At 35.7% G+C, this 19923-nt stretch overlaps 2 protein-coding genes across 2 annotated transcripts; both read left to right on the plus strand.

The window, feature by feature from the left end:
- Nucleotides 1–12: 12 nt before the first annotated feature.
- LOC100371302 (26S proteasome regulatory subunit 8) lies at nucleotides 13–11067 on the plus strand. The gene is made up of 11 exons (XM_085501214.1): nucleotides 13–89; nucleotides 4324–4398; nucleotides 4827–4896; nucleotides 5067–5164; nucleotides 5758–5883; nucleotides 6262–6423; nucleotides 8023–8186; nucleotides 8587–8740; nucleotides 8952–9161; nucleotides 10402–10488; nucleotides 10848–11067. The coding sequence occupies exons 1-11, from the start codon at nucleotides 57–59 to the stop codon at nucleotides 10899–10901; spliced, it is 1233 nt and encodes a 410-aa protein (XP_085357340.1). The 5' UTR covers nucleotides 13–56; the 3' UTR covers nucleotides 10902–11067.
- Nucleotides 11068–15081: 4014 nt separating this feature from the next.
- Nucleotides 15082–17757, plus strand: enkur (enkurin, TRPC channel interacting protein). The gene is given in 3 exon segments (NM_001165022.1): nucleotides 15082–15290; nucleotides 15579–15954; nucleotides 16802–17757. Coding segments are annotated over 3 exon segments (762 nt in total). The 5' UTR covers nucleotides 15082–15222; the 3' UTR covers nucleotides 17120–17757.
- The last annotated feature ends 2166 nt before the right edge of the window (nucleotides 17758–19923 follow it).

Here is a 19923-nt window from a genome sequence, read left to right on the forward strand (position 1 = left end):
AGAAATGCCAAAACCTCGAGACTGTACTTCGTGACTACCCAGAAACCTCGGCCAAAATGAAAATGGAGAACGGCAAAGGCAAGGAGCAGGTAATGTTATGAAAATGTGTATTTATGTCAAACTACTTGAACAAGTTAATTTAGACACAATTGCTGCACTTACTTATAGAACATCATATATTGGTAGAACGCCGGTGGCCACTTGGTAACTGTAGGTTGCGCGATTAAAAACCGAGCGGCTACCGCTGTACAAGTTGCAAGTCATTTCACATGTGTGACCGTGTATTTATGTTGACTGGCATTGTTTTTACATCGATTAGTGTTATCCTAGATGTTGAAATTCTTGTATAAACTACAATTTCACTTGTATAGTATGTATGCTTGTCTGAGGGGAATATACCTACAGCACTATCAACATGAATTGTGTAGGAAGGTCAGGGCAGGATGTCTACTTTTAATATATCATATCACAGTTCCTCTATCACAGAGGGACTGTGATCATATTTAACATCAAAAACAACATAATTTTTACATATTTTAAATTTTTTAGCTTGTTCTAAGAGTAATGTTTTGCAAAGGTGAAATAAATTTGCAAAGCAGAATAAAACTTGTAACTCTATGAAAGATGCATGTACAGTACTCATTCCGCCCAACCTCCTGCTTTTATCCCTTTTTTTTCCGACCGCTTATCGCTTAATTTCCGACCGCTCACTGCTTTCCGACTGGAAACCGACCGCTTTTTTTCCGCTTGCTCGCGTTCGCTTTTGTTCGTTTGCTCGCTTTTGTTCGCTCGCTCGCTCCTGCTATGGCTGGCTTCAGAAACATCGTCCGTTTGCCAACTGACCGCTGGAGTAACAATGATCGTACATTGTATGTATAAACTTAAGTTTTTATTCGTAATAAATTTAGGTTTTAATGACGATTCAAAACACAACGTCTGTTGCTTCTCTGTTTTTGAACAAAGACGCCTTCAAATCACTTGACACATTGTAACGTTTGCTACGCAAGTCAAACTGTGACCTGTATTTACATATTTACGTTCTTGTGTGTGTAGTTCAAGCAGCTATATAACTGGTCAATCGCGATATGTATTGAGTACTAGTATTTGTGTGTTGTGTGTGTGTGATTTTGACTAAATTTATTCCGAACGGCGCTCAAAATAATTTGACACTTTGTAATTTGCTAACGCAACTCACACTATGACCCTTACTCAATTTGCATAAGTAATACGAATGCTGTAGTTCAGAAAATCTATTGGTTAACTTTTGCTCGTGTCTGGGTGCGCAAAACAAAACTGCACATATAATTATCGCATAGCTGAATTTCTACAAATCAATTGGACTTAAACTACTAGTATAATGACTGTGACGATTAATCGCTTGAGTACATGCGGCGACGAATTATTGGATTGGCAGCAGCCGGACGAAAAATGAAAGAGATCTCGGAACAGTTAATTTGTTGAGGGAAACAAAACAAACGCAGCCAGTGATACATTTTGAAAACAAAAATACAAAATAAAGGCAATCAGAGGCGCCGACCACGCGCGTTGGAAATAAATTAAACGTGTTGTGATAGTCTCACCAAACTATTTCACTCGCGCAATATAATTATGTTATTTCCCAAAGCACTTATTATTAATACATTGACGAAAAACACCGCAAGAAAAATGTAAATCAGGCTTGTAATTACTAGTAACTCTACTCGAACGCAATGTTGATCACTGTAAAAGTGGATAAATTCGAACCGTCATCAAATTCAAAATTCAAGCGATCTCGTTGAATGTCAAAAATAAACTCGATGTTTAGAAAGACAAAAACAACACCATATTAGAGTGCAAAAAAAGTTAGCAGCAAAGAACGAGAAGTGCATGTGGGAAAGCGATGAGTGAACTTGAGGAAAATTATGCTGATGTGAGAACAAGCCATATACCCGCGGAGTACTCGCTAAAACATCGAGAAAACGTGCCATTTCAAAGGGCACCCTTACAAATAATGTCTGCGATTGTGTGAACATGATAACGTGCAAACAAGGAACAGAGCTCGTGGTCCACAAGGAAACTTAGCGATGACGCAGTTAGATGTATACGGCTGTTGAAAACAGAGACTCCTTCGATCTCATATAAGCAGGTTCGCGTGGATGTATCATTTTCAACTATTACCAACAACGCTATGATAATAAAGACATTGTGAAATTCTTTTGTTTTTATGTAGAAAAATACAGTAATTTTACCAAGTAAAATCATATTTATTAAAATTGTTGTTCATACATGAGTTGTCGAACACACTACATAGTTTGTAATGTCATCCAGCTCCTTTCAGTCACGATTCAAGACAAATAAAAGGCACAAATATAGATAATTATTTTTTTCTGTAATATTCGTGTGTAATCAGTAATTATGAACAAAAATTATGGGTACATATGGAATAGATTTCGTTATGAATTATTCTTAATATCAATTTCTAAATTATTTTGTCAAAATCAGGGGTTTTTTCCAGGTTTTTCCCCCCAAAACGAAAAAATTTCATAATGTCGGGAACGAGAAGTTTTTTTTTTTTATTATTATTTGTTGGGAACGGAAAGTCTTTATCGTAGTGCTTCGCCTCGGTTGACAATGAGCTCTTCGGGTCGCTAAAATTGTATGTCCACCTCTGTTGGGGTGAACATTTGTATTATTATACTGAATAAATCTTAGAACAGAAATGGTGGCACTCAATCATGACAGTCTTCCAGGTCATCGTTAGAAAGATTTTCGGAGGCAAATTTAATCTTGAAGGATTGCAGGAAATTGACCCTTACCGATTCATATTTATGAATTAATCGGGATTCAGGTACCATAGTGTTTGTAACAGAAAAAAACAAACATTGTGAATGGTTCCCCGACACTGATTCCTTTTTAACTTTCAATTTTTCTAAGACTCCAAACCCTGCTCATGACCGGAGACGTCGTCGAGATGCAGGTGCGATTCCTCTAAGCAACGCGTTCTATTTATTTCCAAAGCGTGTGGTCGGCGCCTTTCATTGCGTTTATTTTGTTCTTTTATTCACGTAATCTATCACTGGCAGCGTTTGTTTTGTCGCGTCGCACAACTTAATGTCCAAGCTGACTTTGTTTTGGCTGTAAGTGAACTACATACAGCTCATGAAAGTATTTCGCCCAGAGTTCGCAAAAAACGGAATTCCCTGCAAAATTTGAATCCTTTATTTTATAACAAGACATTGGGCGCAAAAATAAAAACCATAATTGTAATTCAACAAGTTTATGTAACGTGTTAGTCCGCTTGCCAGCCGCCTAGTTAAAAAACGTGATCTCCATTGATGTCGGCTTCGACAACTTCGGACAAGTAGGATGGGCGCTGGCCGACATTACATTTGCAAGTATTGTATTTGTTTGACAAATTGTACACTACGGCCATTCTATAACAATCGATTGGTCGTTTTTTCACAGTCTTACTATTTCTGCAGATATTCTTCAATTGTTATAGGTGCCACGGATTTTAACATAACTACAACTTGACCCGTGTTAAACCCAAACCATGCGTGCATGACAACCGTCACTCTACACACGGTTACTCAACGAATACTGTACTCTACAATAGACATTTTTCGCTCTCCACCAAAAATAGAAATGGACATTATTACTACGCGTATGTATTATTACCAATTTTATATGGCCGTGTGATCCACCGTATTTTTTCAACGGTCGTTCTATAAATTTCTGATTGTATTTATTCTTATTTTAACATCATAAAAACAAAAATGATACACTTGTACATGAAACAGTAGGTAATGAACTGTAAATGCGGGCGGTTGCGCTGTCAGGCGAGCGAGCGAGCGATTACGCTAGCGGATACTTCCAGATTTGCGCGGTCGAAAAAAAAGCGGAAATTGCGCGGCCGAATTGAACAAAGCGAGCGAAAAAAAAAGCGATCGAAATCCGGAAGCGGACGGGAGGTTGGGCGAAATGAGTACTGTAATTAAAATACATGTACCACCCTTTCAATATATGAACAAAACAAATTTTGTTTTCTTTGAAACTCGCAATAATAAAACACCTTTCTTTTCATTCCCTAAATAATTTCTGACAGGTACATGGGTTGTCATATAGATTTAAAATTTTTTAGATATAACACGGAATTAACATTAAGAAGTTCAGTTTTATTCAAACATTGAATTTGTAAAACGCTGACTATAAAAGCTTAACAGAAAATAATGGATTACTTGCACAAACAACTATTCTGGTATTAACAAACGTAAACAGATCTTCTCAAACCTACATGTGAACACAGTTTATCTTTTGTAAACTATCATTTTGTTTTTATGCTAGATGGAGGTTGATGAAGCTCCCAATAACCATGAAGGCATCAAGCAGTATTATATAGCGAAAATTGAGGAACTCCAAGTAAGTATCAAAAATGTGATATTATTTCAATCCCTTCCAAATTTCAGTATAAAAATGTCATGATATAAATGAAAGGCTTGAGGGACCATTGATTTCATCATCACGATTATTGACAATATTTTATTGCAATCTAACAACAACAAAAAACACAAAAAAATGTTGGAGTATTTTCATTGGCTATTTAAATATTATACCAAAAACTATTCCCGCACATACACCAAAAATGGTAGTTTTGTATACTGGATCAATAAAATAACAGCACATGTGTTACTACTAATAGAGCAAATACAGTATTTGCATGAACAATCATATTTGCAACCTTTTTGCACTCAACACATAGACTATTGAAAGCTTCCATGAATAGCCAAATGAATGGGAAAAAGTTGTTTTCATTGCAACATGCACTTCAATATTTTGATTACTTCCAGCTTGTGGTGACAGACAAAACCCAAAATCTCAGACGTCTTCAAGCACAAAGAAATGAACTTAATGCCAAGGGTGAGAAAAATATTCCACTATTTAAATTACCAATATTTTCTAAATAAATTAAGAGTAACATCCAAGATTTTATCTGGTATTTTCCAGTTTCTTATATTTTGTAATCATGTGAGAATTATATACAATGGGAAGTATATGAAATTTTTTATCTTTATGTTTGTAATTTTCAGTTCGTATGTTGCGAGAGGAACTGCAGTTACTCCAAGAACAGGGATCCTATGTTGGGGAAGTTGTTAAACCAATGGATAAGAAAAAAGTCTTGGTCAAGGTATGAATTAAGATATGTTTTAAGATATGACTTGAAATTACTGTGTCTTTAAAATTGAATTGTCAGCAAAATTTAGGCCTTTCAATTTTGAGTAACTTTGTCAAACATCAAATCGGGTGCACGCCAAATTAACCTAGCTAATGTTTGATGTTTCAAGTTCACTGACACTGTAAATCCTGCATGCTATTGAGTGACTTGATGACACACAAAGATGCTGAAAACTCAATCACAACCGAAGCTACAGAACTGCTAGGTGATGCTCGACTATTGGCACGACAAATGTCTTGCAATTCCATAGCTGCTATATTTAATACATTAGACACATTACTCCACACATCAAAGGAGTCAAACTAAATTTTGACAACCATACCACTTGAATAAAGTAAACTCAGTCAATCACCCTTGGTGTGTTAGTTTCTTCATAATAATAGATTCAATACAAAAATAAGGTGGATGGGTGGACGCAACTTTGAAATTTAAATGCTCCATTTAATTTCACTGATTATATTATAGTATTTTAATTTATTATAATATCATTATTTCTGCCACAACACGTTGTTTTCATGTTTGGCAATATTTGTTTGTTTTTTCAGGTTCATCCAGAAGGTAAATTTGTTGTTGATATAGATAAGAATATTGATATGGGCGATGTGACTCCAAACTGTCGTGTTGCTCTTCGTAATGACAGTTATACATTACATAAAATATTACCAAATAAGGTGAGTTCTTGTAAAGTCCTACTGTATTTGCATGTATGTTAGCTCTGGATGGTGATGTGTTAGCAGTGTAATTACATAACAATCTACAGTGTTATTCCATGAGGACAGAATTGCAACCCTATTTTTTCTATCTCTTGGAATGGTAATGCCCAGGAATAGATGGTCAACTGTGGATATGTCAGGTCTTGACACATTGCTTGCTAACTTTTGCCAACTAATGTGTCTGGCAAGTGATGTGATAATGATGATATAAAATTGACAGGAAGAAATCAAGATTTTAATAGTTAAAAAGTATCTTGTTGTGTTTTGCTATATTTCCAGCTCTTATTCTCTGAAAAAAAAATCTATTTCATCATGTGTCTTGTCTTTGATATATAGGTCGATCCTTTGGTAAGTCTTATGATGGTAGAGAAGGTACCAGACTCTACATATGAGATGGTAGGAGGATTAGATAAACAGATTAAAGAAATCAAAGAAGTTATAGAACTGCCAGTCAAGCATCCAGAGTTATTTGAAGCTCTTGGAATTGCTCAACCAAAGGTATTGCCAATCATTATGAATGCAGTAAATCTAGTTAAAATGTGGAAAATGAAAATCACTACAAATTTTTAATGTTTTCTTGAACAAAAGAATTCGTGAAAAACAGAACTAATAAAAATAAGATACACAAACTTGTTTTCATGGAAACAGTTACATTGAGATTTTCTCGTAGCATTGAACTACATTGTGGCAGTCATTTAAAATGGATCAAGTTGATCATAAACAAGTATGGCTACCTCAAGTTTTTTTTTGAGTTTTAATTATCCATTCACTATTACATATTATACATGTTACAAAGTTGAACATTGTTTGGGATAATAACCTTCTGTTAATTTTAGTCCCCGTTCGAACGTAGTCCGAAAACGGGGACTTATGTTTTGCCCTGTGTGCGTCCGTTCGTGCGTCCGTGATCACCTGTATCTCGAACATGCATGGACCGATTAAGTTCAAACTTCACTCATACATCACACATTATATGGGACATATGCACATGCATTTTTTTCATGATCCGATTAACAATAGCCGAATAGCGGCCATTTTAAGGCCGAAAATGCATCAAAATCACACATTTTCACCATTCCGGACCCGGATCTCAGTTATGCATGGACGGATTTCGTTCAAATTTGGTACATACATTAAACATAATATGACCTTGATGCATGTCTTTTTTTTTTTTTTTTGGATTGGGTTTGAAATGGCCGACTGGCGGCCATTTTGTTTTAAAGAATTCAGTTCTGGATCCGTATCTGAGACATGCTTGGATTGATCGAGTTCAAACTACACACACACAAGGCACATCATATCACAAATATGCCGCTTTAAGGCCGAAAATGCATTGAAATCGCACATTTTCACCATTCCGGACCCAGATCTCAGGTATGCATGGACGGATTTCAGTCAAATTTGGTACATACATTAAACATAATAGGACCTTGATGCACGTTATTTTTTTTTTTCGGATCAAGTTCGAAATGGCCGATTGGCGGCCATTTTGTTTTAAAGAATTCAGTTCTGGATCCGTATCTGAGACATGCTTGGATTGATCGAGTTCAAACTTCACACACACATGGTACATCATGTCACAAATAGATATGTGCATTTGTTTCATGATCCCCTTAACAATAGCTGAATGATGGCCATTTTAAGGCCGAAAATGCATCAAAATCACGCATTTTCACAATTCCGGAACCTGATCTCAGTCATGCATGGATGGATTTTGTTCAGATTTAGAACAATGTGTTGTACATATGCAGGTGCTTTTCGGTCATGATCTGCTTTGAATGTATATGTCACTCAAATACGAACGGAACGGGGACGTGTCATTGACAATGACTTGTTAAAAAGCTGTCTGTGTCAAAGTGCGTGCTTTGGACTTGCAACTACGGTAGCAAAAATGAAGCAACATTCTATGCTCTGAGCTGTTTCTTAGCACAAAAAAAGCTTATGGATAAAAAAAGTGTTGATTTTTCACATTAATGTGGTTGATATTTAGAATGTGCTTTTGGTCACATTAGCCCAATCATACAAGATGTTTTTAGCTGTGCTTTCTCAACATGTTATATACATATAAGCCACATGAATATTTGTTGTATTCTGCAGGGCGTGTTATTATATGGTCCACCTGGTACTGGTAAGACCTTATTAGCTAGAGCTGTAGCTCATCACACAGACTGTACATTTATTAGAGTTTCAGGATCAGAATTAGTACAAAAATTTATTGGTGAGGGATCAAGGATGGTCAGAGAACTTTTTGTTATGGCAAGGTAAGAGAACTTTTCTTGAAAATTGTGAAAAGTGGTTTGTTGTTTGTTTTTCAATTTAAAGGGGGAAGTCGCTACGCTGCGCATGCGTGAGATATGGGTCTCATTTGAAGATGGTGATTTTAACTGTTGCACATACCAACTAGTACACACTGAGAAGTTACTGAGCTTTAATTTGATATATTTTTTTGGGTGATTGGAAGGTATCGAAGGAGTCGCCAGTCATAATTATCGCAAGTGGCACCAAGGCCAAAACTCATACTCATTATTTCATTAGAAAAGTGCATTGGAATATGGGAACATTTCACTCTGTTGATAATTTATTTATATATTGTCATTTCTAGTATTGAATGTCCACAGTATTTGTATATGTCTAAATGTGTAATTTTCTTACTTGCAACAGAGAACATGCACCATCTATAATATTCATGGATGAGATTGACTCCATAGGTTCATCTCGTCTCGAAGGTGGATCAGGTGGTGACAGTGAAGTTCAAAGAACTATGTTAGAATTGTTAAATCAGTTAGATGGTTTTGAATCACACAAGAATATAAAGGTATGTGTAAAAACAATCTTGATTGGCAACTTTTCATTATCTTAACTCATATGATGACAATAAAGGACTGAAAAGAAATTTTGTTGCGCCTCATACAGAATAGGGATAATTGTGTAATTTCATCCAGGAATTTACTTTTTGTTGTGCAATGAATGGTATGATATACATATTTATGTACATGTATGTTTAAGCAATTTCTTTCTTTGATTAGGTCATCATGGCTACCAATCGTATTGACATACTGGATTCGGCTTTGCTTCGACCAGGACGTATTGACAGAAAGATTGAGTTTCCACCTCCAAATGAGGAAGCCAGATTAGACATCTTAAAAATCCATTCCCGTAAAATGAATCTGACGAGAGGTATCAACTTGAGAAAGATAGCAGAATTGATGCCTGGTGCTTCCGGTGCTGAAGTGAAGGTATGTATTGGTTTTGAAATCGGTGCTTAATAAGTATAGAGAATATTACCCTATTTGCCCCATTAGTAGCACATGCACTTACCGTACTCGACCGCGTTAGCGCCCAGGGGCCTCAACTCAGAAAATCACGATTTTGTAGGGGTGGGCGCTTACCCGAGCACGCCCTTCGAAAAAGAGTGCAAATGAAAATTTCGATTCATCAAGTGACAGATTACGTTTTTGAGGGAAAATCAAATTACTAAATTAATTTTCGTCATTGATTTTCACAATGAAGAAACAGAAATGATCACAAAAAATATGCACATTTTATTACAATATTAATTACGTACCACCATAATTTACGGAATTCAAAACATTTGAGTCTGTTGGAACACAGTCAAAGTCAAAATTGTCATATTATTTCCACTGACGAAGTTGTTGGATCGGACGCAAACTCTCGATGAAAATCACTTTCCGCCATGATGCAATTGCAGATTTGACCTACAGCAGCGTCGTTTGACCTAATGGGTCAAAGTTGGTTATTAACTAATCAGAATGCTGTGTTGTACTGACGCAATTCTTCGGAAATTCACGAAGACTTTCCGGTAACGCAATGCGGAAGTGAATTATCGATGTCGAAGTACGATCTGTTGGAATTGATTTCAGCGAATAAACGACATGGTTTTTCCAAAAAACTAGTAACTAGCCATTTTTGAGAGGTAAACTGAATATGGCATGAAATATTTATCGCATTTTACTTGTATTAACAGGTCATTGTCGAAGTGTAGTTTACGCACGGTTACCGTGTTCTACGCATTCACAACATGTTCACAGCGATCGATGTCCACGCTGTATCATACAAAAACGATTACCAAGATTCGTTACGCAAGACCAAGTTTTAAATTAGTTGCATTTTGAAGGGGTGGGCGCTTTACCGAATGACACCCCAAATATAAAAATTGCGCGAAAGTGGGGGGTGGACGCTTGCCCGGGCATGGGCGCTTACGCGGTCGAGTACGGTATATGCATTACAGATGTGTTTCTAAAGGGAAAATAAGTCATATTTTACACATGCAATTTATTGTTGTACTATTAGAGTAAATATTATATGAAAGTAATGGATTGGGAGGGAGGATATGGAACAAAAAGAATGGCAGGAAGGTCATTCCTATGTTGTAGTTGAATGAAAACTTAGACCAATAATTGACGAATTTAATGGCTGTGATATTATGAGCATTTCTGATATATATTTGTAATTCAGGGTGTTTGTACCGAGGCTGGTATGTATGCACTGAGAGAAAGAAGAGTTCATGTTACTCAAGAAGATTTTGAAATGGCTGTAGCTAAGGTACGGCAGAATAATAACATTTTAATTTTAATGTGTTACACATAGTATTAGTGATCATCATGGGTCAATGTGCATGCTCCAGTTGAGCATTTCCATATTATATTTAGCATCTTGGGCCGGCCATATAACAACACTAACTTCCCAACTTGTTCTCATTCCTTTGTCCCAAATAACGTCTCCAGTCCAGTGATAGATAGAATCTCTTGAATTCTTGTCATAACACTGGTTGTATACAAATAAATCATGATACATGGTTTGTGGAAATACATTAAATGAATGGATGGATGAATACATGAATGTGTAGTTTCTATGTTTTGAATGCATCAAGTTACCAAAATAATTCCTTGGTTCTGTTGCAGGTTATGCAAAAGGATTCAGAAAAGAATATGTCCATCAAGAAATTCTGGAAGTAGTACAAGACACTAAGCAATTAGTACTTTAAGACATTCTGAACTGATTGTAATAATATATTAGATTCGGTGTTCAGTGTTAAATTCATAAGTTTACTTTTAGCATTAATCGATTCTTTTTGTTACCGATAAATGCCAAAAAAATAAAATAAAATAAATATTGTGTATATTCCATTGTACTGGTTTTGAATTTGTTCAAACAAATGCTAGTCTCTATGAATGATTTATCTTTTAAATGTTACAGCGGGCACAAGATATTTACATACACATAACTCCCGCACCTGGTAGGCAATTACCGAGGGACTTTGCAACATCCCCAGACACTTTCCTAGACGATTCAGTGACCGTTGTAGACGCATTAAAGTTACATATTACATCATGTAAGCATCAAGTCAAACATTCATCAAACAATCATGTTGATATTGGACACTTTATTATTTCATGCATACATACATATGCTCGTCCATCTTTACCAAATTTTCAAATTTTATTTTGAACATTTCACGATAATAATAAACCTAGTTGATACAAATATTCAAAAATGCACCTAACATATGATGAAATTACCTAAATTATCTTTGTGAGAACAGTTTAGTTTTGAATGCAGTTTCTGAATTTGAACAATTATTGCTATTATGTCAAAGCGTGTAGACAAAGACACTGAGATGGGGATCATTCACCTCTTGCGAATGATCGTCGAGGAAGTTGGAAGGCAACGGTACAAGTGATTGTCTGGCATTTCTGTCGCATCTGTTGGATACATTCCGCGAGAAGTAGCGGCCGTCATCAACTGAAGGTTACACGAGAACCCGTTGAGTTTATTGAATTTTGTCTGAGATGTGAAGGATATTGGAAACTGTACTGATTGACAACGTTCTCATTTACAATTGGTCTTCATATTTGTGAATTAAAACAATTATGCGATTTTCTATTGAGATATCTACTACAATAAGATGAATGTTCAACATTTAATGCGTATTAATTGCATATGCTTTTGAATGCATGCATTAAAGGTTGATTTGGATCAATAAAACATTCTATGAAACTCGCAAACAAACAATTCCCCATACTGTCGTATGTGGCGCACTTCACTGGTATGCAAAATATACACAAAGCGTAAAGAGCACGTTTCAAAATGACCAGAAGTGAAATGTTGGCTTTAATGACTTGTGACTCAAAACTTATAAAATTAAAAAGTGAGTTGAATATGTATATTTGCAGTGTAGAATGTACTAACTGGATGTGTTGGTACAAACTATGGCTGTATTTAGTGATTGAAGTTTTGTTCCTTTTGGTTGTAAAACTGTCTTGGTTTTGAATCTCACTGGTGCAGTCCTGTGGTCACGCCCACTCTGTGAATCTATATAACAGTAGGGGACGATCGTCATACTTTAGTTGGATGGCAATTTCTGTTTCAAATATACCAGGGAAAATGTTTTATTTTCTTAGTGTAATGAGGTGTTCGTATACAAGGGATTGTCGAATTTTATTAGTGTTTGGTTTAATGTTACCCCAACGAATTGATTGGATGTGAACATTTATTTTCTCCCTGGTTTGTAGGTAACCGTTTCGCAACTTGTTTAGTTTCAATCTGTTCAAGTTGGCTACCCCATATAGTAAATATCGGTGGATTAATCGCATTTATCATGTTATCACTTGTACGCCAGCTGACTGTGGCCATTGTCAGGCTGACCAGGGAAACTACTTTCACATTATCATGCATTGCAAAGCAAATCATTCAGGGAAATCCACACATGTACCAGGCTACGTTAAAGCATTCTATGTTCCCTAATGCAATATAGACTCGCCCAAGCAGTTAGTCAATTCGCTAGGGAGTTTGCAAATTGGCTGCCCCAATACTTCTGAGACTTGCTGTAAAATCTTGTCTGATCTTTTTAATTTGAATGAGGCAAGAAATCCTACTCTGCAGTGAACATTTCAAACAATATTTGCAAATGTAAATGTGAACAAAATTAATATGAATCCTAAGAAATTCGACTGTTTTTCAAAATTGCCTGTCAGACTCCCAGTTAGTTACTGATGATAATGAGATAGAATTATTCAATAGGCTAATGTGTCAATATTAGTATTTGATATAGTTAAAATAGGATTGCCAGATTGATGAACTAATTAGCAAAGCCAGCAAGCAGCTTAATACTATGAGTCTTAAAATACATATTATGCCAGTGATGATAAGTTTGTATGTGATTAGCATAAGGGTTAAAACTGCATCTTAATTACCTAATTTACATAAATTAGGAAAATTGTAGCTGTTCCATCGACTTGATTAAATTGAAAATTTTCTGATATCTGGTTAACTATCAAATATAAATTAAACTTGGTGTATATGTTCTCTTGGATAAACCACAGACTGCAAACACAGATGTCGATCAAATGTATTCCTTTTGTTGTATAATCACTGTATATAAATGTTATTATAAAGTTTAATACTACGGATCACATTACTCTCACATAATGTATCTCAAATATTGAAGTATATTAGCTGAGAGGCTTCTTGTTTGAAAGGCTAATCTTGAATAAAAAGAACATATCAAGTGCACGCTAATCTACATAAACGTAGCATTCAAAAACTTGCTGTTGGAAAATCGGCCAGCCTTGATGTAGATAACCGTGTCCATGTTTTGTTTTCAATCGCATTTACTGCGGCGCATTTTCACGGTTATTTACCCCCCCCGCATATGTTAGAAATTACGTTGTGCTCATTGGAAAAAATAAAAAACGGCTGTATTACTAGCTCTGGAAATTATCGTTCCAATGCTACTGCTATCTCAAAGCTTTATGAGATTCTGATTTTTGAGCGCTGTGGACAGTAGTATCTTTTACGAGTAACCATCAATTTGGTTTCAAAAAAGGGCATTCTACTGATATGTGCGTATTTTTACTCAGACGAACGACAGATTTTCATAATCGTAATAATAGTCTTGTATTTTTATGTTTTTAGATGCCTTGTTTCGTTATTGCACAAGTTATTACACAGAGGTGTTCCAATTGTTTTGTATTGGTTCAAATAGTTTATTAAACAGTTTAATGTTCGCTGGGGATCCACATTCTCCAAAAATGTTCATACTTTCAATGACGTTAGGCAAGGTGATATTCTACATGGATCACCACACCAGTTTACTGTTTACATAGATGGACTCGGCAACGAACTCGGTGATACGGGTATTGGTTGCCATTTATCTGGAAAATGTCTTAACCATTTAATGAATGCAGACGACATAGTTTTAATTTGCCCGTCTGTGGAATGATTGAATCGTCTGCTGACAATGTGTTGTTATATTGTATTAAATTCAATACCAATAAAACGAAGTGTATGTTTATACTGCCTCCTCGTAGAAATATTACTCGTATCCCCCACGTGGTATATAAATGGCTCTAAGTTGGATTACGTTAGTGGTTATTTATACCATTATGTCACAGTCCTTCTGTGATTAGGTAATACTGTAAAATACTTTATTTTTGCTTGGAATTTATTTTCGCTGAAGGAGTGATTCAGTGAATATAAAATCCAGCCAATATATACTTTTTTCCTATATTTTACATTCAACTCACCAAAAATCAGTGAAAATAAATTCCATACAAAATACCCCAAAAGTCTTTTCAGCAAAAATTAATTCCAGTGAAAATAAATTATTTCACAGTAATAGACACACAGCGTCAAGTATTTTGATGCAAGCGCCAACTACGGTACATTGTATTTGAAAAGTAATTTCAAGTGCTCTGTTCCGGTTAAGTTGACTCTATTTAAAACTTTGTGTGTACAATGATGTATTGTTCGCATTCAGAGGCTTGTGTTTTCCAAAGCCACTAGTGGAAACGGGTCTTTACTGTCATTTTTACGGCACCTTGTTTTTTAATTTCTGTTATGCTGTTGTCGGTTGTGTTGTGCTAAAATGTTTGGAAACAAATCTGAGTTTTCGTTGAGTGAATTTCTTGTATAGAGTTAAGCGCTTTAGCCTTTCTAAAATGAGACAAACACATCATCACAGTTTGTCAACAGATATGAGGCAGAACTTTCTATGCTTTCGTCCACAATGTCTGTAACGTTATCGGATTAACGGTCATGTGAGGGCGCTAGTTGTACCGCAAACCTAATTTGCATATATTTACATCTTCTCACGCATGTCTGTTTCCCTTGGCGACACTGCTTATTTTTTGTTATCGCCATCTTGGTTTCCATATATACCCGTCTCTCGTTTGTTGTTCATTTACTTGCAGAAGTAACGTGAGATTCAATAGGACTACATCGCTCAAACTGTCCGTTTTAGTTATATATCCTGGCAAGGTAGTGAAATCCCCGAAAATGCAGGCTAACGAGAGTATTTACAACCTGATTTCTCGTGAGGAATACAGGCCTCCAAAAGATGCCAGGTAAACGATGTTTGTTATTGACTTGTTAATCTATATTATTTTGTGAGTTTATTATTGCAATCCAAGTGAGGGGTATCGATACCGTGTAATGTTAATTCGTATAGAAAGAGAATTTTAAAAATTGGAGAACTAAATTGTAGAGTGATTGGTGCTATACAAATGACTTTAGACTAGTATAACATAAATATGCCATGGCATTATTTTTGTGGCGATTTGGGTGGGGACTTACCACTCAGATTACTCTTCAACAACACTGACAAAATGTTTCTGTCTTTTTTCGATTCTTAGGTACAAGTCTCAGTTTAGATCCACCGTCAAAATGGAGACAACAAGCAACAAGGCTTCACATAAGACAATGGGCCCTGCAAAAGTGAAAACGGACGACCCCAGAGAATTCTTGAAGAAACGATCGAAGGAACCACAGCATCCACCAAAAAGTGACTTCAAATACCCAGATGATGACACGAGGCGACCCCCAGTTCCCACGCAAGAGGACAAACCTCTAATGGGTATCAAATCAACCAAAAATTTCATCACGACAAATGCTGTGGAGAATATCATGTCAGTGCCCAAGAAGCCTGCACCTAACTTTGCTGATACTAAGAAAGGCGATACACACCCGCTGGACATATCTGGACTCGTGCCTAAATATATTAAAAAGAAGGTATGGTTATCTATGTTTAATAGCTTTCAGCATGTGATTCACATTATTTCTATTACCGGTATATCATGTATAAGGATTGCGTTATAACCCCAAATTCTGCTTCCTATACCTCCAGTATTTTAGAGAGGGTCCCATGTAATATACATGTAAATGCTAAATTGTCAATTCCTCTGCATTTTTACATCAGGACTCGCTGCATGAAAATGCTTAGGCAATTCCTGATGTAATTTACAATTTTTATTTGGGTTATATACTACTATCTCACAGTCTGATTTCTTGTTATTTATATGTTTTAAATTTTGACAGATATTGCATTAAAATCAAATCTCAGAGTATCCCTGTGCTATTATCTGTTAGTTTAAAATACGACTCTGTTTATCTACGGTATACTACTAAGTTAGGAAACTGTCACTGTGTGTGTGTGTTTTTTTAGAATACTACTAACATCAATGAAGTTGTATGGGGTGATAAAGCATTACATGCTGGTGTATCACCAAAAGAAAAATGCAGTTGTGTTTTCAAGTAATGATGAACATGCTTTATGTTGCTCTGAACATAAATTATTCTGTAATGTGAAATATACGGTTCGTAAACAGAGTGCTAACTTCAAAGTATGAATAGTGTATTTGCTCTGTTTGTAGTGTATACTCTTCTGTAAATTACAGAGGTGTTTCCATGGTCAAAATATGTTAATGATTTAGTTTACACCTAATGCAATTTTGGGTTTATACTTGCTTGTATTGGAAATGTGCTTTTATTAGAGCAAATAAAGTATCTATTTTTTTCAAAATTCACCTCTTTCTGAATGGAACTTGTATATTTACTACGACTTGTCTCCTTCTCTTAGGATTTTGGTGAAGTACCTGATTACCTGACTCGGCGTAAACAGGAAGTGATGAGAGCGCAGGAAGAATATGATGCTTACGTTGCTGAGCATTATAAGAGAGGTGCCATGCAGAAACTCACTGAACAGGAAAGACAACTAATTCTTAACGGACTAAAGAAAAACTGGGAAGCAATTCATCATCAGTATCAGGGACTTTCTGTTGTCACCGACACCGCTCCAAAGAAAGCTAGAAAAGAAAGAATGGAAGCCGAAATGAAACAACTTGAAAGAGACATTGAGCTTTTAGAAAAACATATGACCATCTACATTGGAAACTAAAACATTCTCTACTATAATAATCAACTTGTTTCCTGTTCTGACAAACCGGCATAGTGATGTTCTCTTATTGCAAAAACTGACTTTATTGAGTCTTCAGAACTCAAACAATGTTAAAACAATTCATCTTTGACATTAGTTAGTAAAATAAAGTTACTCACAGTCTATATGGTGTATGCAACATATTTTTTTGACAACCTCAAGCTAAATTATTTTCAGGAGGTATGCTTATGTATAATTTCAACATGGTACATTGATGCCCCCTTCCAACCAAGTCTTAAGCTCACTAATTTGTAATATTTGTCCTATATTATTGCATTAGCAGCATTGTACATAAATATTTTCATGCTTTTTATGTGGTTAATACAAGATTGTTTTGAACCACAACTTGTGTATATTTCATCATATGTATCAGTATGTAATGATGAAGGAATTAGCCAAGCCTAAATAATTTGTATACACCTCTAGAATGGAGTCTTGGCAGCTATCAACATGCTATACTAAATTACGATTTTTTTTCATGAAAAGTAGATAAATTAGTTCCCTAGGTCCTAAGCCCTATTAATTTTATATAAAGTGGTAAGTTTTTGTCTGTATATGAATGCAACTGAATTAAACATTTTTGGATTTAAAAAAAAAAATCATAGTCTTTTCTACTGCTGTATTTCTATTGGGAGTAAAGTGTAGTGAAGTTTGTTGCTGGATTGAAGACGACATAATATATTATTATTAATACGAATCCTAATGTGAAAACAACACTTCACTTTCAAACATTTGACATATAATTTAGTCCCAGTGTAACAAATGTTTTCCTTTACCTGTATATATCAGACCAACAGACAAAATGCCAATGCTTCAAAAGACAAGGTGTTTGTTTTGGTACAAGGAAGTGGAATGAGCCCTCTACAGTCCAGCTGGGGTGGACTAAAACACAGTGCTTGTAGTTGTGGTTGAGGGCGCTGTAATTTTAGATCAGCATTTCGTTGATATTATGAAATGAGTGTCTGTTCACTACAGCTCGACCACAGAGGGGTAACAATTATTCAAGTCTTTGAAGACCTTATCATGTAACACACACAAAGCAACACACAGGCACATTGTTTACAATCTGGATTTGCATAGACTAAGATTAAATTGGAAGTACTTTACCCCGTTAGGTACAGATCTAGCCGTATCATAATATGACGCAATTACTAGTACACGAAGTTGACTTCGACCGGACCAGTACGGTCGTGTAATTAGTGCGTACTTTGCATCATAATCCTGATGACCTTACTTGATAATTTCTGTCACAGTATAGTATATGTGAGCAACGTTTTAGTTAGTGAAGTGCTGTACAATGCAAAGTTATACAAAATGGAAGTTGCGTGTGAACCTTGATAAAAATGAAAATCGTTGGTTTCAAACAGGGTGGGCCTCAACAAAACATTACGAATTTTTGGTTTTTGGTAGGTAAACGTATCAAGGTGCACGGGCATTACCTTCACTACAGGTGGTGCCTGGCATAAGGCACAACAAAATCATTCAAGACCAAGATAACAAAGACATAGCTGTATATTTACATACACAAATTATTTTAGGGACGACGTCAAAAAATCGATGTCGGATAAAAAACTTAATTCCTTTAGTTTTTTTCCACCACCCCCACCCACCCACCCCCCATTCACCATTAAATACAAATGGATAATCGGACAGTAGTATTGCATAGCAGTTGGTTGTCAGGTGAGTGTAAACAGATTTCACAAATGTACCTCATTTGACGCACAGATTTACACTCGAACCAAACCATTTTTCTGTGTTTTTTTTTTTTGCCCTTTTCGGTTAGTTCTGTCCATGATTGGATAGAAGAAAAAAACGAACTTCAAATACTCCAAGATTTGTTTGACTTCATTAAAAAATAAAATCGTTTTTGTAGGATGGAAACTTTTTGAGGTCAAAACCCCCCACCTCCAAACTAAAGGAAATAAGTTTTTTTACCCGACATCGATCTTTTGACGTCGTCCCTTACATACACATTTTTTTTTCAAATTTAATTGTCAAAGAGGGACTTGACAGGTATACCTTGAAGGCAAATACATATTGTCAAATACTGGTTATATGTATATTAAAAATAGATGTTGCTAGATATGTTATTCAATATTACAATTTTCAATTCAGGAAAACAGAAACAAATACTATGAGCATTACAGAACAACCAAGGTGGATTTAGAGCATCAGCAAGCAACAGACCCGTAGCCAGCACTTTTGAATAGGAGGTTCGAAAACAACAATACTATATTTGACGTGAAACGTGTGAATTTTTTAATATTCAAAAAGTGTCTTTGAGCTCTGTTACAGACATTTTTATATTCTCGGTTTTAAATTCAATTGGTTTACTTTGTGTTACGTTGGTAAGTTATTTCACATAACATTATTGAACTATTTTACCGTGACCATTTTAGAGAACCCCCCTCCAAACTACGGGCCTGCGCAACCTCGTAATTGAATCATGTCGGTGAAAGTGAAGATGTGAACACAAATAGGAGGGAGGGTCTGCATTTTTTGGAGTTATATTATGCTTTATATGTGATCTCAAAGCAAGTTTGTCTGCTTTTGTCCGTATCAAGTAACAGTTTCCATTGAAAATCTGTAAATGTGCGCCCTCTCTCTACAAACTGTTAAATTAAACAAGACACTGAAAGTGGGATCTCAGTTAGTGCGCTATCAGGGTGATGTTATTATAATACCCGAGTTATAATACAATTCATTAATTTCTTCTTTCTCAATTTCGTCTACTTACGTATTTCAGTGTATTACATGTGTTTACT

Source organism: Saccoglossus kowalevskii, chromosome 7 (genome assembly GCF_978046115.1).
Source record: "Saccoglossus kowalevskii chromosome 7, keSacKowa6.1, whole genome shotgun sequence".
NCBI classification, from domain to species: Eukaryota; Metazoa; Hemichordata; class Enteropneusta; family Harrimaniidae; genus Saccoglossus; species Saccoglossus kowalevskii.